General features: G+C 33.7%; 4 protein-coding genes across 4 annotated transcripts; all 4 read right to left on the reverse strand.

Moving 5' to 3' along the window:
- Window positions 1-6679: 6679 nt before the first annotated feature.
- Window positions 6680-9866, reverse strand: LOC118033290 (putative SWI/SNF-related matrix-associated actin-dependent regulator of chromatin subfamily A member 3-like 1). Its single transcript, XM_035038221.2, has 3 exons — window positions 8287-9866; window positions 7891-8185; window positions 6680-7661 (listed from the first exon to the last, which is right to left on the reverse strand). The coding sequence occupies exons 1-3, from the start codon at window positions 9748-9750 to the stop codon at window positions 6865-6867; spliced, it is 2556 nt and encodes an 851-aa protein (XP_034894112.1). The 5' UTR covers window positions 9751-9866; the 3' UTR covers window positions 6680-6864.
- Window positions 9867-12375: 2509 nt separating this feature from the next.
- On the reverse strand, window positions 12376-13696 carry LOC118033321 (putative SWI/SNF-related matrix-associated actin-dependent regulator of chromatin subfamily A member 3-like 1). Its single transcript, XM_035038256.2, has 2 exons — window positions 13411-13696; window positions 12376-13181 (listed from the first exon to the last, which is right to left on the reverse strand). The coding sequence occupies exons 1-2, from the start codon at window positions 13694-13696 to the stop codon at window positions 12376-12378; spliced, it is 1092 nt and encodes a 363-aa protein (XP_034894147.2).
- Window positions 13697-13862: 166 nt separating this feature from the next.
- On the reverse strand, window positions 13863-15389 carry LOC140954723 (putative SWI/SNF-related matrix-associated actin-dependent regulator of chromatin subfamily A member 3-like 1). The gene has a single exon (XM_073405398.1). It carries the CDS (start codon window positions 15387-15389, stop codon window positions 13863-13865), a length of 1527 nt encoding a protein of 508 aa, XP_073261499.1.
- A 2455-nt stretch (window positions 15390-17844) lies between these two features.
- On the reverse strand, window positions 17845-19314 carry LOC118033319 (putative SWI/SNF-related matrix-associated actin-dependent regulator of chromatin subfamily A member 3-like 1). The gene is made up of 2 exons (XM_035038255.2): window positions 19029-19314; window positions 17845-18784 (listed from the first exon to the last, which is right to left on the reverse strand). The coding sequence occupies exons 1-2, from the start codon at window positions 19312-19314 to the stop codon at window positions 17985-17987; spliced, it is 1086 nt and encodes a 361-aa protein (XP_034894146.1). The 3' UTR covers window positions 17845-17984.
- Between the last annotated feature and the right edge of the window lie 6357 nt (window positions 19315-25671).

The raw sequence follows: 25671 nt of genomic DNA on the forward strand, positions 1-25671 counted from the left end.
CAACTTCAAACACGTGTTTTGTTACGCGCACGATCCTATCCAGCCTTGAGAAAAGTCAAATATTTCTGCTTAGTGGAGGTACCAAACAAGGCTGGATAACATTAAAGCCGTGTCACTTTGTTTGGAAAATGAAATATGAAAATAATTGGGACCTAATTTTTTTCCTTTTTGGGGACCAAAGTGTATGTTTTGACAAACTCCTATGGTTCTAAACAAAATTTTACCTCTCAAATCATATTAATTTAATATGGAAGAATCTGAAAAAAAAACACACTTAAACTATATAGCCAATTTTAATTTTATTGCTAAACAATTTTTTATATCAATCTTAATCTTCATTCTTTAAGAATTTATAATCAAGGACTTATGTCTAATTTAAGGTTTTTTGATCCATATTTTCATCAAATTGTACTTATATTCTATAACAAATTGACGTCTTTTTATATAGAATCTAATATTTTTGTTAAATAACTCTAATATAAGTCATAATTGAAAAATCATAATATTTTAGGAATAAATTTGATAAAAAAAAATATTTAGAATGCTAAAACTGATACTCCCTAATAATTTAGAGGTATGTTTGATTTTTTTTTTTTTCAAATAGTTTTATTAGACTAATTACTGATATTATTAACATTGCACAAAGTAATGCTATACATTCACAATTTTGTACATCGACAAAACTAGAATTTTAAAAGAAAAGGGTCCAATATGAAAAAAAAACTTATTATAAACTTGAAAATAAAGTAAAAAATGAAAGGATATAGAAATGATATATAATTTTTGGGCTGCAAAAAACCTATTTTATAAGAAAAAATTCTTAATTTTAAAAACATACAAAAGGCCGTAGAGATGATATATAATTTTTGGGTTTGCAAAGAAACAAATCTCTATTTTAAGGGTGTAAATTAAAAACTTTCAAAAATCTTAAGACTAAATTGTAAACTTTCTCAAAGTTGGGGTGCCATGACACCCTTGATCCTCTACATCTACTTCTAGGAGCGTGCATGAAGAATGCTGTCTCGTCAATATGATGTGTGACTTTCAGGCATGTTTGTTAATTTTTTAGCACCGCTAATTTGATCTTTGAAAACAAAAAAATTGACCTTCTTGTCTTTTTGTAATACCAATAAATTATCATATAACGAGATTAATATTGGCAATTTCTGTTTTATTTTTTTATACTGACTATTGATTGTTTTAATTTAAAAGTAACAAATGTTACCCAATTCAAATTCTGTGAATTAAATCACAGTTGCAAAAAGACCTGAATCATTATATCATCAACTTAATTATTTTTATTAAATAAAGTATTGTTTTATTTTTCCTTAAAATCCCTTTATGCAAAAAGACCTGGATCATTAATTTTCCATAAAGCATTGTTTTATGGTTAATTCTGTCAGTAATATCATCTGTAAAATTTATACAGTCATTGTATTATTTGTTTTTTTTTTTTTTTTTTCTCTCACTATGATCTTTTTGGTATGTACCATGAGAATATTCCTATCAGAGTTTACCGACAGATTTAGTGATGGAAAATTCGGTCGGTAAATATCACCATAGTATACTAATAGATAAATTCCGTTGGTGTTTTTATTTGTATATGCTAATTTTCTGGCAGCGATCAATTTAATTTTTTTGACCAGATAAATCATGTAATTAAAACGTGATTGGATCAATTAAGTCTTATTAGATCAATATCCTTTTCATTTCAATTCACTACCACAATCTTTATATTTATTAACGAAATTTCTTGTCGGTATTTGTATTATCATTCCGTTGGTAATTAATTTACCAACAAAATCACCGACAGAAATGCTCTGTGGTGAATTTTCACCGGTATTTTTTGTCCATCGGTAATAAAAAAAAATATTATTATCAATGGATTTACTGACAGAAAAAGCATGTAAAAAAATTATCTGCTTCATTCCGTCGGTGTTTCCCTCAGAAAAATACCGTATATAATTCCGTCAGTAATTATTTAAAAATATTTTTTAAAAAATCCATTTAAAAAAACTATAAAATAATTAAATTAATATAAATCAACACTCTATAATACTCAAAACGCTTGGAAAAAAGAAGAAGAAAATCATATGAAAAAAAATCCTATAACAATATTCATACAATTATTAAGTACAAAAACAATTAAAAATAAAATAAAAAAAAAAAAATATAGTGAAAAAAAACATGAAAGAAAAAAAAGAAAAATCTTATCTTAATATGGTTGCAAGTGAAGCTAAGAGAATAAAAAAACAAATTTGCAAAGTATATTAATTAAAAAAAAAGTGAGGAAAAAAAAAAGAAATGAAAAGAATACATACCTAAGCATGAAGGAGAAGAGAAGGAGTTGAGGGAAGAGGAGAACAGAAAGAAATGGATATTGATGTTTTTTGCATATAAGAAAGAAGAGGAAGAGGAGGAAGAAGAAGAAGAACAAAGGAGCCCCGTATGTTGTGAAATTAGGGATTTTAGACTTTTTATTGAGGCGTTTTACCGATAGTTTTACCGATGGATAATTAAATATTAATATTTTCAATCATTCTGTCGGTGATTCGTCTATAAATTTAAATTTAATTTAATAAAAAATTTTCAAAAACCGCCAAATATCACTGACGACTTTTCAATCCGTCGATGATTTTGTCTGTAAAGAACAACAATTAACAGTACAATTGGAAAGTGAACAGTTCCAAAGCTCTTTGAAAAATACCGACGGAATTTTATGTTGGTGATTTCTTTTGTAATTGACATGATAAACAATATTAACAGTTTACTAATGATTTTATCCACAAAATAAATTCCTGTGGTAAAAATAACACGTCATCGTTTTTTTACTTTGTTTTAATTATTTTTTTCTCACTGTAATTTTTCTCAGTATATACCGAGAGAATATTTCTATATATAAAATCCATTGGAAATTTATCAATGGAAATATTCCCTCGATATTTTTGTTTATATTTATCAATTTTTCTAATAGTGATCTAAAACCCAACCTAGATAAAGTTTTAAAATCATAAATTCCAAAATCAACAAGCATACCGAAACCAAACAACATAATATTAGATATTCACCACCAAATAGTAAGCCCCACGCGATAGAACAAGTCAGATGAATGAAACCATCAGCTAGCAATTACGCTTTTTGGAGAAAAATGGATTTCAAAAACCACCTACGATTTTGGATTGTTATGAAGCAGGGATGTACTATATATATATATTATATATATATATATATATATATATATGCTATATATAATTCTTGATTTCTCATTGAACGTACATGCTTCTCGTCTTAGATGTAGTGAAACAGGATCATTTACCATATTTTCCTTGCAAGTATACAATTTTCTGTTGGCGTGGGTTGTGGAAGCGTAGGCAGGAGGCTGGTCTCGGAGTAAAGTGGCATTTCGGGCACTGAAAGGTCAATGACTCAATGGAAGAAATTTTAGTGATTTTGACGGGCGGTATGCTTCTTCCATGAGCAACATTCAAGTCTTGAAAACGTATTTTTTCCATGAATTCTTTGATTTTAAGATATATGATTTATCTTTAATCAGATCTGAAAGATACATTTAATCATGACCAGTTCAAAAAGATTAAAAAAAAAGAGAAAAAAAAAATCACCAACAATTTCTTCATAGAAACTGTCATGTTAATTGATTTTTGATAAAATGTGGGTTATATGAATGATAAATAATTAACATTTCATATATTTATATGAAAATTTTGTACAAAAAATCGGTTTGTACAATATTCCTTAAAAAATATATATTCCTTGAAAAAAAGTCAATGAAGGCAAAAGGCAGGAGCTTGGGCTTGATCATGCGTTGCAAAAGCTCACCATGCAAGTTATCAATTCATTCTCCGCCATTAATTAATTTTAAGCAAGATCTAAAATAGTCGAAGGTCAACTACTGCATCAACACTAAAAAATCCAATTAAAATCCCAGTTGTTGAACAACTTGGAGTTCCATCCAGAGTCAAATCCGGCAATGTTCTATATGATTTGCAGTTCTAACAACCTGCATCCCATCAAGCAAGAACCAAGAGAAGGACAAAAAACAGTGGATTTCCAGGAAAGACTGCCGGCATACTAAAATATACAAGTCATTAATTATATTATGGACTCATTGATCAAGAAATTAATAACATCATCCATGATTCTATGTATATTCTTGCTCTCATCATGGTCTTTGGATTATCCCTTCAATTTCTGCAGCAAATCTCGTAGATATGCTGTCATTTTGGGCAGATAACTAGTTAGAGATAGCGCAGATCAAAGGAAAAACGTAGAATGAGCAGTTTCAAGGAAGATGGAAAAAATCAAAGGAGAAACCAAGCAAAAACTTAGATGATCAAATGCTTTGCAAAAGTTAGATTACAGGCTAAAGGGATAATATAAAAAAAAGCAGGACACAATATTTATCAGTTTTCAATCTAAAGTCAAAGTGGATCGGTGTGGACAAACAAATAAGCTTGGAATACACGGTACGTAGGGATAACATGGTGTCAATAACCTTGTAGACGCCAAATATGAAGTCTTATGAAAGAAAGTCACGAGCTTGACCTTAATTTTATCATATGTTGGAAGAGGTCATATATATATATATACTGGTTGCCAATTTATTCACGACAAATTATTTTTCACACCAAGATTTCAATAGCCTAGCTGTGATCATGCATAATCTGCTGGGCAATTCAAAATTGCCTCTCAACTCGTGATTTGATCAAATAATATCATTTTAAATTTATTTTTTTGAAAAAAAAGGGTTGATCTAGATTAATTACTTGACTCACAACCCAGGTCTCGAGTTAGATCAAATCGGGTCTTATAACTCTACTAAAAAATATAAAGTTTTTCCTTCTTTTCTTTCTTTGAACCAACACAATCCAAGGTCAACCTTATTAAGACTTCGCAGAACTTTAATTAAAACCTCACTCGCTAATTTACTCAGACTTCCAGGCAGAGTCAAAATCCAGCAACGTATTGCAGGCTTATAGCATTAGGATAATGAAGAAGGCTAGTCATGAACACACTCCTAGGCATTGTGATCTTGTCCTTAATTGTTTCTGAAAACATCAGGCTCATTCTTGATCATTTTGTTCAAACCCTGCCCTTGTGGTCTTATGCTGTCATGTTCATTGTTCGAGTAACTGGCATTTGTGAGTAACAGGTCCTTGTAAACGTTGCTTCTTTCCCTGTTCCAATAAAATAGAAAGAAATCCCTACTTTTACTAACAGAACAAGAAAAAAGAAGGCTCGTTGGAATGGACAAGAAAGACAATGCAAACATTTTGACTTGTTGAAATCCTTCAGGAAGTTTGTTCTTTCTGGTTTCGACTCTCGCTTGACTGCAGCATCATCCGTATGTCTGTCTTTCTAGTAGAATAAATACAATGAGTTAAATAGGGACTAAAATCTGTAAACCTCTTGAGATCTTATTAATGAATATAAACTGTAACATTATCAGGTTTCAAGATTAGAATGCTTAGTACTGACGGACTTGGCTGACGTTGGAACATATCCTTGCCTCATCACATGGTGCTTGTCTTCCTTGAATGGCATGCTTGTAAGAGGAAATCTGCATTAATGACGTTTTTGAAGTACTTTATGAAGATTATTGAGAATGGAAATGCCTGCAAACATACCCCATGTAATTTATACCATGTAAAGCATAACAAATGTTTCATAATTATGACTTAAATGCTCAATTTGTATGCGATGAATGATTGCGCTGCGAAAGATTTCAAACATGTTGAACGAAACATCAAGTGTCTATAGTGTTAAATGCTTACACATTACAGCAGCTATCAGTAAACCCTAAACAGTTTTTAGGCTAATAGATCCTAAAGTTGAATTAGTCTGGGAGAAACAATAGGACTAACCTCTTCAAGACAATGGCAAACAATTAATTCTTAAAACCTCCATGAAGACCTCCTATTCTTCGCCAGTCTTTTCAACAATGGCCTCTGCTTCGCTATTGCTATATTTTCTTTCTTGGACAGTCTTCATATCTGTATCATCTCTGATGCTGTCACACAGAGTCTCCCCACAACCATTTTCTGCCAAATCATCAACCGCATTTCCATTCGAATTACTTTTGACACCTCCATTTTGAGGTTCATCTTTAAAGATCTCTCGTTTTGCCTTGTCAGGCTGGGTTAGCTAATTGTGATCATGTCTGCAATAAAGGGAAAATAAGGATGAGTAAACTGTTTGCACAATTTCATCCCTTTTGAGTTTGAACCCTTCAGGGTGACCTTTTGCTGCCACAGTGATGGCATTGTTGATGACCTCAAACATAGTTCTATTTGCACCCTCAAAAAATTGTGTCCACACTCATCTAGCCCCTCAGAATTCAAAGTCAGAATCTCGAATTTCCTTGCTTTAACCACTTGTGTTATATATATCTTTTAGACTTATTAGAGCCTTCGCATTAGTCATTAACCTGATTCTTTTACTTGTTATGGTAAGTAACATGTACCATGTACGTGAGGTTTGTAATTGTCACACATGAGGGAAACCTTGTAGAGGGAAATTCTCTTTTTGGCTCTACCAGGAGAGAATTCAACTAATAGTGATAAAGAAGCTCTGCAAGGAGAGAAAAGGTCTGAAACCATTACCATACCTTTGATGATTAAGAAAAGAAGAAAAAAACTAAAACCGTTTCAAAAACTGTTGATGGATCCAAATATTTGACACTCTAGCAAGGAAGTATGCACTGTTCCTGTGCGCTATATGCACATTAAGTTGTATTTACACCCCAAACAAACCCTTAAAACCATTAAAGTTGGTCCTCTTCTACCGCCTTGAGAACTTAATATCAAGTGTGACCAGGTGCATGGTGCAGGCATGCACATGGGAATGTTATTCCAAGGATAAGAGGCTACAGAGGTCTTCTAAGCTAACCTCGCGTCGTTCCTTGGGTCCCTGCATTCCGAAAGCTTCAATTGCCTGTTTCTTCCTTTCCTGCATCATCAATATCCTTTCTTCAATGCTATCTTTAACAATCAATCTAACAATTATTACATTCTTCTCCTGTCCATATTGGTGAACACGGTCTATTGCCTGTTCCTCCAGTTCTGAGTTCCACCACGGCTCCAACAAGTAGATTTCGGAAGCAGCTGTGAGGTTTATACCGGCTCCTGAAACTTTAACGTTCGCAATTAGAACTGTGTTTTGTCCAGCTGATTGAAATTTCTTGATTATTCCAACTCTCCTTCTAGCATCTGTTAATGCATCCAACCGCAATACATTGAAGCCAGCGTCTTTCAGTGGCGCTTCAAGTAGTACCAACATCTTCTGGAATATTGTAAAAACCACTGATTTACTGTTTGGTCTCCCCTCCCCAGATTCCTTCAGGAGTTTTATGAGAGTTGAGACTTTGGTGGGAATTATTGCAGTAGATTTTCTAGGATCTTTAGGATCGGAAGATTCAGGAGGAGCTGAGAACAGGTCAGACATAGAAAGACGACCACGACAAATTGGGCAGCTGCTTCTTGTTCTCTGCAGGCAAGTCCCAATGCATCTTTTGCAAAATACATGTTTACATATTGTGATCACAGCATCAGTTGGTGGACAATAACAAATTGCACAGTCAAAATCTTCATCTTCGCGAAGCACATCGATCAACTTTCGGAGCAATTCTGGGTATTCTGATGCATCTGCTTACAATCAAGTTGAGATGGTAAGCGCATTATAATCACACTGCTAGGAAAGAAATGTTGCAAGAACTTCCATAACTTGAAATAATTGTAGAAGTTTTCTATGTACAAATGCACTATCCAAAAATTTATCTTCCAAATAACATCAGAAGAATTTTCATATACTCTAAGCGATTAAAAATTCAAGACCAAATTGAAGAGAATATTAACAAGTAGAACTCTTCAACACCTCCGATATCGTCAGAAGGTAGCAATGATTTGAGATACGACGAGAACGGGGTTGTATCATTACACATCTGGCGAAGTCGTATGACTGCACCGCGTATAGATGCATAGCTTCTGTTTAGTCTACCAGTAGCAATGAGTTCGCGGACAACTTTCTTGGATTCTGCTTCCATCTGATCATACCGTTCACGTTCGTCTCCATAAATTTTAAAGCGAACTGTCTCTACAGTTTTTGATCGTAATTGGCCAACTAAAACCCTGTCTTTCGTTCTCCGCAAAGAAATGGCCGCCATTAAATCCTGAAATTCTATGAAGTTGCATTACAAGTTGTGACTTAAAACCAACATAACTAGTAAACAAAAACAGTAATCAAGGCAAATATTTATCAGTATGATATTACCTGCAGTCGCGAGAATCCATTCCCGTCCTTCTTAGCAAGTGGCCTCTCCAACAGGCTTTGCCAGTAGCTTTTGTTAGAGAGTGGATCTAATCGCAAAAATGCAATCAAGGCAAATAAATCAAACGATCCATTCTGGATGGGTGCTCCTGTAACAGCCCACCTCCTCCTAGCGGTCAATCTAGAGACTGCCAAACTTTTCTTGGCATCTGCATTCTTAATCACATCAGCCTCATCCAAAATGACTCGCCACCACTCGATCTTCAACAAAGGGCACCTTTGAAAGGACTCATTAGCGAAGGCACCATACGTGGTCAACACTATATCGTATTTCTTAAGCTCCTCAACATCCTTAATCTTGCTATTCCCATAATACTTGTGTAGCTTGAGCGATCCTTTTTCCGTGTGCTCCAGTAGTTGGTTTTTCCATGTTGAACACACAGAAGACGGGCACACAATTAATGTTTGCTTAGACACCGAAGCACTAGAAGACTTATCAGCCATGCCCCCATAACTTTCTTTTATATTGCTATCCAAAAGGGTATGTGTTTTTGGTTCTCCAGCACCCATTTCACTCACCCTTCCTCTCTTCTTACCACTACAAACAGACACTCCCTCATCCTCCTCACCTGTTCCTTCAGGGACATTGCCAACCTTATCAAAAGCAATCAAAGACAGCAAAGTTAGAGTTTTGCCGGTTCCATAATCATCAGCAAAAATCCCGCCATGCAAAGTCTCCGGTTTCGTATTCGTTTGATGCCTTGTTAAAACGTTCACATACAACCCATCTTTCATCTCCCAAAAAGGGGGCAACTCATCAGAGTTCTCTTTATTCACCAACCACCACAAACCCTCCTTTTGATGATCAAAAAGTTTAGCTTTAATCACCTCCTTTGGTGGCTCTAAAGTCCCCAATTTCTCTATCCTACCCTTTTCTTTATCCCTCTTACCCTCATTTGTCTCGGGATTTGTACGAGGCTCACCAGTTAAGCACAAAGCAGTTCCAAAAATCGATTGTGTAACATTCTCTAGATCAGTTGACTTTGAAAAGACTCTAACTAGACAAGGAACAGAGTACTCAACATCTCCAGTTCTTGAATGAGTCACCTCACCTTCAAGATTAATCATTTGAGCATCAATTAAAGGGGATAAAGCAGCCGAAGCTTCATCATGAAGGTAACCCACTTCCATAGAAGTAGAATTGAAAACCTTTATAGCATACTTATCACGAGGGCATTGTGGATAACGTACAAGTGTAACCAATTCATGGTCACTGAATACCATAGCAGGGTGGCTTCTGAGGCCCACAATATGGGTTATAAAAGAACAAACATGGCTGGTTTCATACCGGATTTGTTGTGAAGAAGAATATTTCCAATCTTCAAACGAAGAAGAATCTGGACGAGCATCAAGATTCATGTAAAGGCCCAGTGCGTCTTCTTGTCCTTCCTTTAATTCTGCTTCCATTAGAGAAAATGAAAGAAAGATTCACTCCTTTCTTTTATCTTTCTTTAGTCCGTGAACAGAGGGAGAGAGAAAGCCAGAGAGAGAGAGAGAGAGGTTTTGTGTGTAGAGAATGTGAGGGGAGGAGGTAGAGCCGTTATATGTGATAGAATAGAAGCGCAAAAGCGCGGGCTGGGATAGAGTTAGTTAAAGACAGTTGGGATGTGTAATGGGCTGGGCCTTTTGGGTCAGCGTCTGGGCTCTCCCTTGTCTATTTTTTTTATTCATATTATTTTCTTTTCTTGTGCAGTAAAAATTATACATATATAAGAAAAAAACGAATAGAGGTGATTAAAAATAGAATTTGAAGGTTAACCAAAATTTCAATTTTTTTTATCGCTCAATTTGTTTTTTAATTTTATTATTTTACATTGTTTTTTATTTGAAATTTGACTTAATAATTTGTTTTTGTTACTTAAATATGAGTATTTTGCAATAACAAAGGAAAATAAAATAAACAATTAAGCTTTTATTGTCTGGTTTGAAAAAATAAAATAAAATTTTATTTATATAAAACAATTAAGTCTTTATTGAAGAACTTAAAATTAAAAAAAGTGATAAACTAAAGTCAATGTACATGAAAACTTGACCGAACATTGAATCCCCTAGTGGCGTTGGAAGCGACGCAACCCAAGCTTTCATGTGAATTGATGTTTGTTAGCGGAGGAGATAGCGACAATGACACTTTGTTAGCATTTTTTCCTTCTCCTGTCTTTTGACTCTCTTTTCATTGTAATTTCTAATGGTGTAGTCAAAACTGAAAGGTACCATATCATTTTGTTTTCTATCAAGTTTGGTTTTAATTTTTTTTTTTATTATTGTTTTTTGCTTTAGGTTTTTTTTTTAAATAAGTTTTTTTTTTAATTTGATTAAAAATTAGGTTTCATGATTTAATATGATAGGAGGATCGTGATCTCATGACCTGGGTCATGAATTTGAAAAGTTATCTCGAGCTGTCATATATTTTTTTTAGATATTTTCTTATACTAATTTTTTAATTTTATCATTTAATATTAAATTTGTTGGAAATTAGGATTTGTGATTTTTCTTCACTTTTTTTTCTATGGGTTTTTCCTGATCTCATGATCTAGGTCGCGATTTTAACGGGTTAGTTTAAATAAAACCAAGTTTTTTTTTTGGTTTATTTTTTAAAATTGAATATATTTTTTTTAGTTTTGTCCTTTTCATATTTGATTGATTTGAAAATTGAGCTTCATAATGCTTCTCATTTTATCTTCTATTAGATTATTCTGTTTGCATGATCTAACTCACAAGATTTGACAAACTTATCAAGTTTTGCTAGAGCTTTATTTTTTTAGAGTCCTTTTTGGTAATTGATTTTGGCTCACGGGGTTTGCAAACTTAACGAGTTTACTGGTGTTTTATTGTTGTTGGGGTCCTTTTTGTTAATTGATTATGCTTGAATTGTTAGAAATTGAGCATCATTATTTTTTTTATTAGTTTTCTATAAGGGTTATGTCAGCCTCACGATTTGGATTGCAGTTTTAGCATACTAATAACTCGGGTTTAATTAGGTCCTTTTTTTAGGTCAATCCCCCCTTTTAATTTTGTCTTTTAGTATTGAGTTATTTAGAAATTGAGCTTTATAATTTTTTTTGGCAAGTTTTTTTTTTTAGATTATAATGATCTCTTATTCACTTTAATTTGATATATTTATTGTAATTGATTTTTTTCTTATCATATATCTAAACGAAACTAGCTTGTTGGGCCTAAGTCATGATTATTTCCTTAATTATTTTTTATTTTAATCCTTAATTTTTATTTTTAATTTTATTTTTTTTACATTAGATTAATTTAATTTTGTTTTTGTTATTTGTTTTGATTAGCTTGGTATTAGCTACTAACAGTGTTGAGAAACAAATCAGATTCTTGGTTGATGCTATATTTGACAAAATTAAATTAAATTTTATTGATGTAGAATAATTAAAGTTACTAGGAACGAATTTGATTAATATAAAATGTTCCACCCCTTTCTGTTTCCATTCCCAAATAGTTTTGGTAATAGTGTTGAATCCATAAACATAAAGACATAAATAGATTCTTTTTAGAATAATTAGGTTTAATATCACTAAAATTAAAAAATGCTGACAATATTTTGTTAGTGTTTAGGCAAATATTTCATTAATATTTTAATTGCCGATAGATATGCCAATAGAAACACATAGTCGGTCGGAAAATATGTCATCAGAGATTTTCTTTCTGTCAATATTTCTATTCGCATTTGAATACTGATGAACTTGTTTAGAAATGCGGTTGTATTTTAAATGTATTTTTTAAAAATTATTTTTAAGATTAATATATCAAAACGATCTTAAAACTTAAAAAAATAATTAATTTTTAGCAAAAAAATAAAAATTAAATTTTTAAAAACACGGGTTGAATCATGTTTCCATACGCTAACGAATTAAGCTACAAACCGTGCACATATTGCAAGGAACAAACTAACTCCAACTAATTAATTTGACACATTCAGATTTGTTCTAGCAGGTGATCTTACGTTGCATCTAGTTCGGGTAGGAGATGATATCCATTCAAGCTAGACTGAAGTTTGTTCTGGTCCTTGTTTGATCAGGTCCAGAAGGAAAAGAGGCTACAGAGATCATCTATGCTAACCTCACGTCGTTCCTTCTGTCCTTGCCTTCTGAAAGCTTCACTTGCCAGTTTCTTCCTTTCCTGCATCTCCAATATCCTTTCTTCAATGCTATTTTGAGCAATTAATCTAACAACTCTTACATTCTCCTTCTGTCCATATCGGTGAACACAGTTTATTGCCTGTTCCTCATCAGCTGAGTTCCACCATGGCTCCAACAGGTAGACTTTGGAAGCAGCTGTGAGGTTTATACCGAATACTGAAGTCCTGAGACTGGCAAGCAGAACCGTGTCTGGTCCTGCAGATCCAAATCCCTTGATTATTTCGGCTTGTCCTCTTTCATCCGTTGATGCATCCAACCGCAACGTATTGAAGCCGGAATCTTTCAGTGGCTCTTCCAGTAATACCAACATCTTATCGAACAGTGAAAAAACTACTGATTTACTGCTTGAGTTCACAGCACTAGATTCCTTCAAGAGTTCTATGAGAGCTGAGACCTTGGAAGGAGTTGTTCTTGATGTTTTTTTAGTGTTTTCAGGATTGGAAGATTCTCGAGGGGCTGAGAACAGGCCAGACTTAGAAATAGGATCACCACAACTTGGGCAGCCTTTCTCGAATTCTTTACGTGGGAGGTAGTACCAAATGCATCTTTTGCAAAAAATATGCAAACATTTCGTGATTACAGCATCAGTTGGTGGACAACCGCATATTGCACATGCAACATCTTCACCATCTTGAGGCATATCGATCATCTTTCCAAGCAATTCTGGATGTTTGGATGCATCTGCTTGGAATCAAGTTTTCAAATGGTAAGCGCTCTATGATCATACATACTAGCTCTTATGAAAGAAATTAAGCAAGAACTTCCATAATTTGAAATAACTGCAGAAGGTTTTCTGTGTAAAACTCTTTGGCGATATAACTGTACAAAAACTATCTTCCAAATGATATCACAAGACTTTCGCCTAAAACCAAAATGAAGAAAAATATGAACAAAAAGAAGTCTGCAATACCTAGAATATTGTCAGAAGGGAGCAATGATCTGAGATCCAAAGAACACAGGGCCGAATCATCACATAACTTGCGAAGTCGTGAAACTAAAAAAAGCACAAATGAATAGCGGCTGCGTAGTCTATCAACAAAAATAAAGTAATCTACAAAATCCTTGGAACTTGATTCCATCCGATCATACAGCTCACGTTCTTCTCCAGAAAGTTGTAAGGAAACTGTCTCTACAGTTTTAGATGGCAATCCAATTAAAAGCTTGTCTTTTATTCGCCGCAGAGAAATGGTTGCCATTAAAACCTGTAATTAATGTTTATAAGAAAATCATAAAAATGTAAAAGAATCCAGATGAGTGGCACTACAAGAGATCCTGGATACTGTAATCCTAATATTGCAGAATGCATTTGTCTATTCCTTTGTCAATACACACAAAATTTCAGAGTGCAGGAATTGAATATAATCAGCAGCATGATATTACCTGCAGTAGATTCTCATCCCCATCAGCAAGTGGTCTCTGCAACAGGCCTTGCCAGTAGCGTTTTATAGAGAGTGGATCTAACTGGAGAAAGGCCATCAGGGAAAATAAATCAAACAATCCATTCTGGATATGTGTTCCTGTAACAGCCCACCTCCTCCTAGCAGTAAATTGAGTGACTGCCCGACTTTGCCTGGCATTTGCATTCTTAATCACATGAGCCTCGTCCAAGATGACTCGCCACCACTCGATCTTCATCAAAGGGCACCGCATGCGTCGAAAGCACTCAGCAGTCAAGGTTCTATATGTGGTCAACACTATATCATATTTCTTAAGCTCCTCAACATCCTTCGTCCTGCTGTTTCCATAATACTTGTACAGCTTGAGGGATCCTTTATGAGTGTGTTCCTGTAGTTGGCTTTCCCATGTTGAACACACTACAGAAGGGCACACAATTAATGTTTGCTTAGGAACCAAAGCACTAGAAGAGTCATCAGCCATGTCCAAAGAACTTTCTTTCGTATTGTTACCCAAAAGGGTATGTGTTTTTTGTCCTCCAGTGCCCTTTCCCCTCACTAGGCCACCCCTCTTCTTCCCACTAGAAACAGACATTACCGTATCCCTCTTACCTGTTGCTTCAGGAAGGGTGCCAACCTTATCAAAAGAAATCAAAGAAAGAAAAGTGAGAGTCTTTCCCAATCCATGATCATCAGCAAAAATCCCACCATGCAAAGGGTCCGGTCTCCTATCCGTTTGATGCATTGTCAAAAGATTCAGATACGACCCATCTTTCACCTCCCAAAAAGGGGGCAGCTCATCAGACTTCTCTTTTCTCACCAACCACCACAGCCCCTCCTTTTGATGATCAAGAAGTTTAGCTTTAATCACATTCTTTGGTGGCTCCAATGTCCCCAATTTCTCTATCATATTCTTTTCTTGAACCCCCAAGCCCTCGTATGCCCTGAAACTTGGACCAGGTTGATCACAAAAACACAAACTATTCTGCAAAATCCAATCTTGAACGTTCTGTGTATCATCTGACTTCGAAAAGATTTTAACTAGACAAGGCATAGAACTATCATATCGATTTCTTGAATTAGTCACCTCACCTTCAAGATTAATTTTTTGAAGATCGACTAAAGGAGATAAAACCTTAGCAACTGGAATATGAAGGTAACCCACTTCCACAGAACTAGAATTAAAAACCTTAATAGCTGACTTATCATAAGGGCTTTGTGGATAACGTACCAACTCAAGCAATTCGTGGTCATTGAATTCTATAGCTCCGAGGCCTACAATTTTGGTGGTAATAGAACAAACAAAGATGGTATCATGCAAGCTTTGTTGTGAAGAAGAATATCGCCGATCTTCAAAAGTAAACGAATCTTTCCAAGCATCAAGAATCATGTTCAGGCTTTCATTTTTTTGTTCACCTTCTCGAATTTCTTCTTGTGAAGTACTCTGACTATCATCAGAAGGAAATGAAACTGGTTCCTTTTGACCTTCTTCCATGAGAGAAAATGTAAGAAAGATCCTGTCTTTTCTTGTTTCTTCTTTAGTCTGTGAATACAGAGAGGGAGGGAGGGAGAGGTCTTGTTGTTTTTTTAGAGAATGTGAGGGAGGTGGAGCCGTTATATTTGATTGAATGGTAGGGCAAAAGCGCGGGAGAGAACGTATTTTTCAGTTTGCTTCTTCTTCTTCTTCTTCTCGGGGGAGGTCACTCATGGAGTCTATTTGAAATTGTGATATCGGTGAGAGTTTAAAATGTTTTTTAATTAAAATATATATTTTTTTATTTTTTTAAAATTATTTTTAACATCATCACATCAAAACAATATGAAAAAATATATATTTTTTTATTTTAAGCAAAAAAATCAAAATTTTTAAAAACACGGTGCAAATCGTGTTTCCAAACACCTTTTAATCACAGTTGATAAGGCATAAAATGTGTAATGAATTGGGCTTATTTGGAACGGGTTTTGAGCTCACTCATTTTAGAGTAGGTTGGAGTTAGTTGAGAGAACATCCTTTTTAGTTTGCTTCCTTCTACTCTTGTTTTTAAGCATGATACTTTTACTGTTCAATGTGTAATGGATGATATCTCACACATCGATGTAGATTGAAATAAATATATTTTTTAAAAAAATTAATTTGATTTTTAAATTTTTTTTGCACAATAAATCATTTTAAACCAAAATTTATACCAAATTACTTTTTTTTTTTAATTAAAAAAAATTAATTGAAAGACAAGATAAAAAAGAAAAAGAAAAATAGGTGGGAACTTCGAATTTCATGTGAAAACTTCATTTTAGTCCCTTTTTATTTTCAACTAATAGGTAATTGATCCATTTAGTTGTTGTAAATTCAATTTTAGTACAAAATTTTATTTTTCTCATTTTCCAGTCTCTGATTTGTTTAAGGAGAAAGAGAAGTTGTCGGATTCCGGTGTAAAAAAAAAGTCGCCCTTAACACTTATTCTAACCACCAAAATAGCTGAAATTGGTGTCAACATGTTCCAATTAACGAAGGAGGTTTTATAATGGTTCCTTTGAACCTCAATATTTTCTAAAAAAAGACAGATATACATTCAGAATGAAAAATTTTATTCGGTTTGATTTTTTTGACTTGGACTGCCTTTTGGATTTATCAGGTTGAAAATTTGGTTTGTAGATGTTCTAAGAGTGTTTGTATGATGTTTTTAGGTTGAACAAGGTTGAAAATGAGTTTTTTTGGTAAAGAATCCATAAGCTCGATTTTCCAAGCACTACAGTTGTGGCTAGAATTTGGGTTGGCAAATAACATATCATCTGCCACAACAGGTGACATGTTGTCTGCTAAAAAAAATTCATCTACCCCTTTAAATGAGAGAAAAAAAAAAATAAATCGGGTATGAGCTTGAATGTCCCATGCGTCTAGGCTATTCCTTTCAAAAGCCTAGGGTGTTGGGTTATATATTTGCATGCCTAAGCTCTTCTTTGTTTTTTTTTTTTTTTTTTTTTAATATATATCTAGTTTAATTAGAAAATTATGAAAAAAAAAAATATTGAACTCAGTTGAGTCCATAACCTAAATTGCAGGTTCAATGGGTTAAGTCACAACATTCGGGTTATTATTATTTTTTTATTTAGTGCATGTTTTGCCCCTCAATTAAGAAAAAAAGCAATCTCACCCTTTATTATTTTAGATGAAAAAAAAAATATAATTTCACTCTTTGTTATCAATGATCTTTCTTTTCTATTTTAGTTCCACATGCCTATCATGATTTCTCTGTAAATTAAAAAAATATTTCATACAAAAAAGTTCTCATCAGTTTAATTGTCGTATAAATATATTAAATAAAAAATAATATTTGGGATAAACAATTTATTGTCATATACCTACAGAAATAATGCCAGCAAACATTACCAGCTTTAGATATGGATTCAAATCACTTTCATCTAAAGTCTAAATCATGGCAAGGGTTTTCCAAAAGCTCACATCACACAAAGCTTAACACATTAGCAGTTATTATGAAGATTTAAAAAGAAAACCTCAACCTCCCCAGATCAAAATCAGTCAAAATCTGCCTGGATAAAAACAAATCATGTTTTAGTTAAAAAAAAAAGGGAATACATTAATAAAAAAAAATGCAGATTAGATTAAAGAGATATATTTTTTCTATTTATTTTATTTTAAATTGTTGAATTAACTTTTATAAAGATAAATTTACACAATGAATTGGTATATAGATTTATTTGTTTAATTATTATCGAAATTCTAATACGAATAATTAACTGATAAAATTACTGTTTAAATTAACCCTGTTTGATCTTGGCTTAATGTAACACATGCTGAAGCAGCAAGTTCAGAAATTGCCTGTGAGCATTATCATACATCATGAAATTTTGCCCAAAAGGACTCATCAGAGCAAGATTCACATAAAAGTAGCATGTCCTCTCGCAGAAGGATTGGAAATGATTTTTTCTTCTTCTTTTTTAGCGCTAACTGATAGAGATTCAAATTAAGGAAGCAGGAAAAAACAGATGGATTGCTACCTGTCCATTATAAACTACAGATGGGATTACTATATGTCCTTGGAAGAATCATGAAACAAAGATCAAGGCATGCTCACCAGAAGAAGAGGCGACAGAGATCATCTATGCTAGCCTCGTGTTGTTCATATGGCCGTTTCCTTCCAAAAGCTTCATTCGCTGCTTTCTTCCTTTCCTGCATCTCCAATATCCTTTCTTCAATGCTATTTTGAGCAATCAATCTAACAATTCTTACATTCTCCAGCTGTCCGTATTGATGAACACGGTTTATTGCCTGTTCCTCAACCGCTGAGTTCCACCATGGCTCCAACAAGTACACTTTGGAAGCTGCTGTGAGGTTTATGCCGGTTCCTGAAGTCTTGAGACTCGCAAGCAGAACCGTGTCTGCTCCTGATGATCCAAATTCCTTGATTATTTCAGCTTGCCTTATTTCATCTGTTGATGCATCCAACCGCAATGTATCGAAGCCAGCATCTTTCAGTGGCTCTTCCATTAATGCCAACATCTTATCAAACAGTGAAAAAACTACTGATTTACTGATTGAGTTAACAACCCTAGATTCCTTCAAGAGTTTTATGAGAGCTGAGACTTTGGAAGGGGTTGTTCTTGACAGTTTTTTAGGGTTTTCAGGATTGGAAGATTCTGGAGGGGCTGAGAACAGGCCAGGCAGAGAAAGAGGACGCCGACAATTTGGGCAGGTTTGTTCGGTTTCTTTGTGTTGCAGGTGATGGCAAATGCATTTTTTGCAAAATATATGCTCACAGATTGTGATTGTAGCATCAGTTGGTGGATCAAGGCAAACCGAACAGACAATATCTTCACCATCTTGAAGCCCATCGATCATCTTTCGAAGCAATTCCGGATGTTTGGATGCATCTGCTTGGAAACAAGTTCAAATGGTAAGCACGCTATAATCATACTGTCAGGGAAAAAATGTTGCAAGAACTTCCACAATTTGAAATAACTGCAGAAGTTTTGTGTGTAAGAGTGCTCTTTGGTGATAGCGCTGTCTAAAAAACTATCTTCGAAATGATATCGCAAGAGTTTCTGGTGCTCTAAGCAATTGAAATTGCAAAAACCAAATTGAACAAAAATATGAACAGGCAGAACTCTCCAATACCTCCAATATTGTCAGAAGGGAGCAATGATCTGAGATCCATAGAGCACAAGGCCGAGTCATTACATAACTGGCGAAGCTGAATAACTGAAAAAAGCACACATACATAGTGGCTGTGTAGAATATCAGCGGTAATAAAACATCCAATAACATCCTTGCAATCTGCTTCCATCTGATCATACAGTACACGTTCTTCTCCAGAAAGTTCGAAGGAAACCGTCTCTACAGTTTTGGATGGCAATCCAACTAAATCCTTGTCTTTTATTCTCCGCAAAGAAATTGTTGTCATTAATTGCTGAATTTTTAAAATGAAAATCACAAAAACATAAAACATTCAGTGGAGTGGGACAAGAGATCCTGCACCAGTAATCCTAAATATTACGGATTGCACCTGTCAATTCGATTTTCAATACCTTAGGTGGACATAACATTTCACAGTACAGAAATTCATTATAATCAGCAGCATGATATTACCTGCAGCCGGGAGAACCCTTTCTCATCTCCATTAGCAAGTGGTTTCTGAAACAGTCGTTGCCAGTAGCATTCTGTGGAGAGTGGATCTAACCGGAAAAAGACCATCAGGGAAAATAAATCGAAAGATCCATTCTGGATGGGTGCTCCTGTAACAGCCCACCTCCTCCTAGTGGTCAATTTACTAAAATCTCGAATCTGCTCTGCATTTGCTTTCTTAATCACGTGAGCCTCATCCAAAATGACTCGCCACCACTCGATCTTCATCAAAGGGCACCGTGTGGGTTCACAGCCTTCAGCAACCAAGGTACTATATGTGGTCAACACTATATCATATTTCTTAAGCTCCTCAACATCCTTCGTCCTACTGTCCCCATAATACTTGTATAGCTTGAGTGATCCTTTTTGAGTGTGCTCCTGCAGTTGGTTTTCCCATGTTGAACACACAGCAGAAGGGCACACAACTAGTGTTTGCTTAGCAACCAAAGCGGTAGAAGACTCATCAGCCATGCGCACAGAATTTTCTTTTATATTTCTATCCAAAAAGGTATGCATGTTTTGTTCTCCAGTACCCTTTTCACTCACCATGCCACCCCCCTTCCTCTTCTTCCCGCTAGAAACATGCACTACCCTGTCCTCCTCTCCTGTTCCTTCAGTAACATTGCCAACCTTATCAAAAGCAATTAAAGAAAGCAAAGTCAGAGTCTTTCCTGATCCATAATGATCAGAAAAAATCCCACCATGCAAAGGCTCTGGTCTCCTATCCGTTTGATGCCTTGTCAAAACATTCAGATACGACCCATCTTTCACCTCCCAAAAAGGGGGCAACTCATCAGACTTCTCTTTATTCACCAACCACCATAGGCCCTCCTTTTGATGATCAAGAAGTTTAGCTTTAATCACATTGTTTGGTGGTTCCAAACTCCCCAATTTCTCTATCCTACCCTTTTCTTGAACCCCCATACCCTCATATGACCTGAGACTTGTACCAGGTTGATCACATAAACGCAACCCGTGTTGTAAAATCCAATCTTTAGCATTCTGTGCAGCCGCTGACTCTGCAAAAATCGTAACTACACAAGGAATAGACTTATCATATTTAAATCTTGAGCAAATCACCTCACCTTCAAGATTAATTTTTAGAATATCAACTAAAGGAGATAAAACCATAGCAACTGAAGTACAAAGGTAGCCTACTTCTCTAGAACTAGAATTTAAAACCTTTATAGCATTTTTATCAGAAGGGCATTGTTGATAACGGACAAATTCAAGCAATTCATGCTCATTGAATTTTGCACCACTGTGGCCTACAATAGTGGTGGTAAAAGAACCAACAAGGGTGGTTTCAGTCAGGTCTGGTTGTGAACCAAAAGATAGCCAATCTTGAAAAGTAGATGGATCTTTCCAGGCATCAAGACTCATGGCAAGTAGTCTTGGTATGGGATCTTCTAGACCTTCTAGATATTCTTCTTGTGAAGAATCCTGACCATCATCAGAAGTAATTAATGAAAGTACTGGGCTTTGGTGACCTTGTTGAAATTCTTCTTCTTCTTCTTCCATTAGAGAAAATCAAAGAAAGATCCTGCCTTTTTCTTGTTTCTTTCGACTGCAAATGAGAGAGAGATTTTTTTTTTTTTGTTGTTGTGTGTTTTGAGAATTGAAGGTAGCTGGTTAGAGCTGTTATATATATTTGGTTAATTAGTTAGCGACGGTTAATAAAGGATAGGATAGTGTAGGATTTGATAATAGATAGGATAGAAATCTGTAGTTGTTGTTTTTATTTATTTATTTATTTATTTATTATTATTATTATTATATTATACAAGCAGTCAATTCCCTATATATGAGATATAATAGTTTTACCATCATTAAACTTTACTTCAAGACAAATTGCTTATAAAAGAAAAAATGATGGGTAGGAAGCAAAAACTCTTGGAATTATTATTATTTTATACATTGAAAGAATTCATTATAGAAAAATGGAAATAATAACTTTAAAATCAATTATATTATAAGTCAGGCATTTTCCTTTTCCTATTTTACCCAGATTTTTGTTGGCAATAGCAGTATCATCGATACCCCCTAACATCTTTTTTTTATTAGCTAAAGCTTGCTTTATTTAACGACCTAAGGGGTTTCTTGTCATGACCTGAATCTCAGGTCTATGATTGATCGACAATGCAGGAGTGGTGTTGTAAGAATACCACACCTTTGTTAAATCTCAAAATGAACATATCAAAAGAATAAATTATTTAAAAATATGCAGCAATATTTTATAATCTTTTAAAATATTATATTATTCAAAACTAATAAAATTAAATAATAGTTTCAAAACTTCTTATCGGTAATTAAAACAAAAAACAATAATCAATAATAATAATTATATTTGTCAAAATCCAAACTTAATTAAAATAGAATAATAGTGGAGCTTCTAAAACATTAAATCAAAACTAAAAGGAAAGTATTGTGAAACAAGCAAGGCATACCGATAAAAATTGAAGAAGTAGGAACACTCAACAAAGTTTAGTTGCTAACAAAAACTAAGAACATAAAATAATATTAAAAATAAGGTATAAGTTCATCCAACTCATTGAGAGAATAATATTTAATATACATTTTAGATATGAATATTTTGCAAATCGATTTATCTTGGTATACATATACATACTAAATATATTATCATAAAGTAGTGGAATACATGTCAAAGATCAGATGACACCTAAATGTAACTAGATGACACTCAAACGTGACCAATGTGGGAGGATCAGTCGCTACAGGCAAGTGTCTTTTTCATCAACTAGGTATACAACACTATGTGCACATAGACCAATTACTTCCCGTTAGTATAGACTTACTGACAAGTCCTATACCAAGGTATAACAGATATTCACATAATTATCAAAACAATGTATATCATATCGAATATAATTTAGCTCAACAGAATGCGAGTATAAATTTAAGAATAGATAAGTACTCAAAAAATAAGGCAACAAATATAAATATTCAAGAAATTAGCTAGTCGTACTCATTATATAATCAATATACATATTGACTTATATTACATACATATTAAATATTATCCAACTCATCCGAAAAAAAATATTAAAGTAAAGGAATTTTAGATAAAAGATATGAAAAATCCTATTCAGATCATTAGAAGTACTTTCAATGAATATACAGAATATACTAAGTTTAGGGATTGACACGATAATTTTTAAAAATCAAGGACCAAACATAATTTTACTAGAATTGGATGACTAAACTATAAATTTCAGAAATACATTACCATACTGAAATTTCACCCATGATCCATCTTCAATTATGTCTAGAATCTCAATTTATGTTCTAGGGATCAAATTGTAATTTTTCCAAAGTTTAGGGACTAAACTGTAAATCTTCAAAATGGAGGGGCTAAACTGAAAAATATACAAATCAATTATCATACTGAGATTCAAAACCCTTAACCTCATAATAATATTGCCCAGAATTCCAAAATACATTTTAGAGGTCAAATTATAATTTTCCAAAGTTTAGGGACTAAACCATAATTTTTCATAAATCAAGGACCAAAATAAAAATTCATCATCTTCAACATCAAGATTATTCTATCCAGATTTCCCAACAAAGTTTAAACAAATTTCTTAACGCATAACAAATCAATTAACAAATTTTTATTTCTAACAACATACCCCAAATCAATCACTTAACATTAAACTCATAATAATCATGAATCAATCTAAACAATATAAACTTCAAATTTTTATAAATTCTAATCTCTTCTTTATTTCTTCTATAAATAAATTATAATCAAAATTAATATGAGAGGGAGTCATTTTCTACTTCCATCTTTCTTATACCAAAAAGCTCAAGATCAAAAATTGAAATTCTTGATTTGATGTGAGGTCATAACAACCACAAGAATTAGAAGAGAGAAAAAACAATTTCTCTTGCAATTTTTCCTTATATACCTAGGTTAACTTAGGTTAGGTTTGAACTAACTTGAACTTAGGTTTGGGTCAAAAGTTTAGGTCTTACATTTACTTTATCATCTTGAATCAATTTCTTCATCTCTAAAAGAAAGCATTCATTTCATAATGGGTAGTGAGAAAGATATTTGTTTTTGGACTAATCATTGGTTAGTAAATGGCACCTTAAAGCATCAATTTTCTCGATTATATGCTCTTACATCAAAGCCATCAGCTAGGATTGAAGAAATGAGATCTTAGAATTATAATCCTCAGTTGTGAAATAATACAAACCTCATGGATATAAAGATCTAAAAATCGATGAGCAAGATTGATGCAATTCTAATTTAGAACAAAGTTCAAAGTTAATAATATTCAACATTAAAATAAATAAATAAAAACATCATAAAACAAAGTTCTCTTGCTTGAAATCCCATGCATGGTCAAAACTCCTCCTTTTGCTTTTTCTTGGAAGTTTTGCCGAAACTTCATACTCTAAATTAGCCTGGAAATTTTGTTTTTAATTGTTGAATTTACCTCTTATCCTTTTTGATGTGCTTGGAAGTCCTATAAAATAAGAAAAATAAATAATAAAAGAATATCAAGCTTTCTTGCCACCACATGCATTTCATAATGAATATAAAGTCCTTACAAACTATGAATAATAGTCGCTTTATTTGACATGAAATCCTTGTAGAATAGGTAAGTCAATATCTGTCACACGTGTTTCCAAGAGCATTAATGAATCATTGTATTGACTGGAATGCATAATGCACAAGGAAACAATGTCTATGCAATTTTCGTACATTCTTGATTTATTCCAATTCTGACTTCAAATACATCTTTCTTTTTCTTCCGGATGAATCAACAAGTTTACAATATATCATTGGAAAGGTATGAATGTCTTCTTTCCAAAACAATTAAAATCTCAATATAATTCATATTATAGCTCTAGATATAATCCAAACAATAGATGAAGATCCACATAGATATATTTGACAAAATTCATCCAGTAACTTTGACCATGTGAAATAATATCTTCCTGGAATTAACCTGTAATTTTAACCTAATATAGAAAAACTAGGTCCTATAAAAATATCAGTCCGGTCCAACTGTCGAGTTGAAAGTTATGCTCGGCAAAATAAAATTGGACAATATAAAATTTTATGTCAAAATTTGATTCAAACCTTATTTGGATCATGTCAATTTCCTTGAAATTTGAATTTTTTATTTTATTTTAAATTAATTATGCAAGAAAAACACCGAACAAAGTGGTACCAATACTACTACAATCTAAATCGTTGGTGTCCATTACATTTATCCAAGTCCCACAACATGTGATGAGCATCAACAATCCTTGTGATATAATGAATTTGATGGAAGAAATAAAATAAATTTATCTATGAGTTAGTTTTGAAGTAAATTACTATATCGAAACAGGAAGTACAGGGTAAATATCCCCTCTATGGACACATGAGCTATAGATTAACTAGAGATCATAATTGTTTAGTTTAGATAAAATTAAATTTATATTGCAATAAAATCAAACAATAAACTTAGCATTTTAGACATGAAAAATTTATATGTAAACTTGAATCCTTACACGCGTATGACAACCAAAAGCAGAATATAACAATTGTACATGCTTATAGAAGAAACTTAGAAAAGTAGAATAAGCTAGTAATCTTTTGTTGTGAAGGATAGATCCATTAAGGTTTTATTTCTTGTCATGCAAACAAGTATAAAAATCAGCCTCCAAGAATTCCAAGAACACTTGAAAAGCTGCACTTTTTTTAGGTCTACAAATAAAGGAGAACCTTATAAGCTATAGAGATTTGAGATTTGGCCTTCTTCTACCGCCTTGAGAACACCATGTGCAGGGTGCAGGCATGCACATGGGAATGCTATTCCAAGGATAAGAGGCTACAGAGGTCCTCTAAGCTAACCTCGCGTCGTTCCTTGGGTCCCTGCATTCCGAAAGCTTCAATTGCCTGTTTCTTCCTTTCCTGCATCATCAATATCCTTTCTTCAATGCTATCTTTAACAATCAATCTAACAATTATTACATTCTTCTCCTGTCCATATTGGTGAACACGATCTATTGCCTGTTCCTCCAGTTCTGAGTTCCACCACGGCTCCAACAAGTAGACTTCGGAAGCAGCTGTGAGGTTTATGCCGGCTCCTGAAACTTTAACGTTCGCAAGTAGAAC

Source organism: Populus alba, chromosome 16, assembly GCF_005239225.2.
Source record: "Populus alba chromosome 16, ASM523922v2, whole genome shotgun sequence".
Taxonomy (NCBI): Eukaryota; Viridiplantae; Streptophyta; class Magnoliopsida; order Malpighiales; family Salicaceae; genus Populus; species Populus alba.

Bases quoted from the DNA above. Each gene is read 5' to 3' on its own strand.
- LOC118033319 (XM_035038255.2), bottom strand. From the start codon at position 19,314: ATGACAACAATTTCTTTGCGGAGAATAAAAGACAAGGATTTAGTTGGA. The intron at 18,785-19,028 runs GTATTGGAGAGT...GTTTCCAAGCAG, and splicing joins CCCTTCTGACAATATTGGAG to ATGCATCCAAACATCCGGAA.
- LOC118033290 (XM_035038221.2), bottom strand. From the start codon at position 9,750: ATGGAAGCAGAATTAAAGGAAGGACAAGAAGACGCACTGGGCCTTTAC. The intron at 8,186-8,286 runs GTAATATCATAC...ATAGAATTTCAG, and splicing joins ATGGATTCTCGCGACTGCAG to GATTTAATGGCGGCCATTTC. The intron at 7,662-7,890 runs GTGTTGAAGAGT...GATTGTAAGCAG, and splicing joins ACCTTCTGACGATATCGGAG to ATGCATCAGAATACCCAGAA.
- LOC140954723 (XM_073405398.1), bottom strand. From the start codon at position 15,389: ATGGAAGAAGGTCAAAAGGAACCAGTTTCATTTCCTTCTGATGATAGT.
- LOC118033321 (XM_035038256.2), bottom strand. From the start codon at position 13,696: ATGGCAACCATTTCTCTGCGGCGAATAAAAGACAAGCTTTTAATTGGA. The intron at 13,182-13,410 runs GTATTGCAGACT...GATTCCAAGCAG, and splicing joins CCCTTCTGACAATATTCTAG to ATGCATCCAAACATCCAGAA.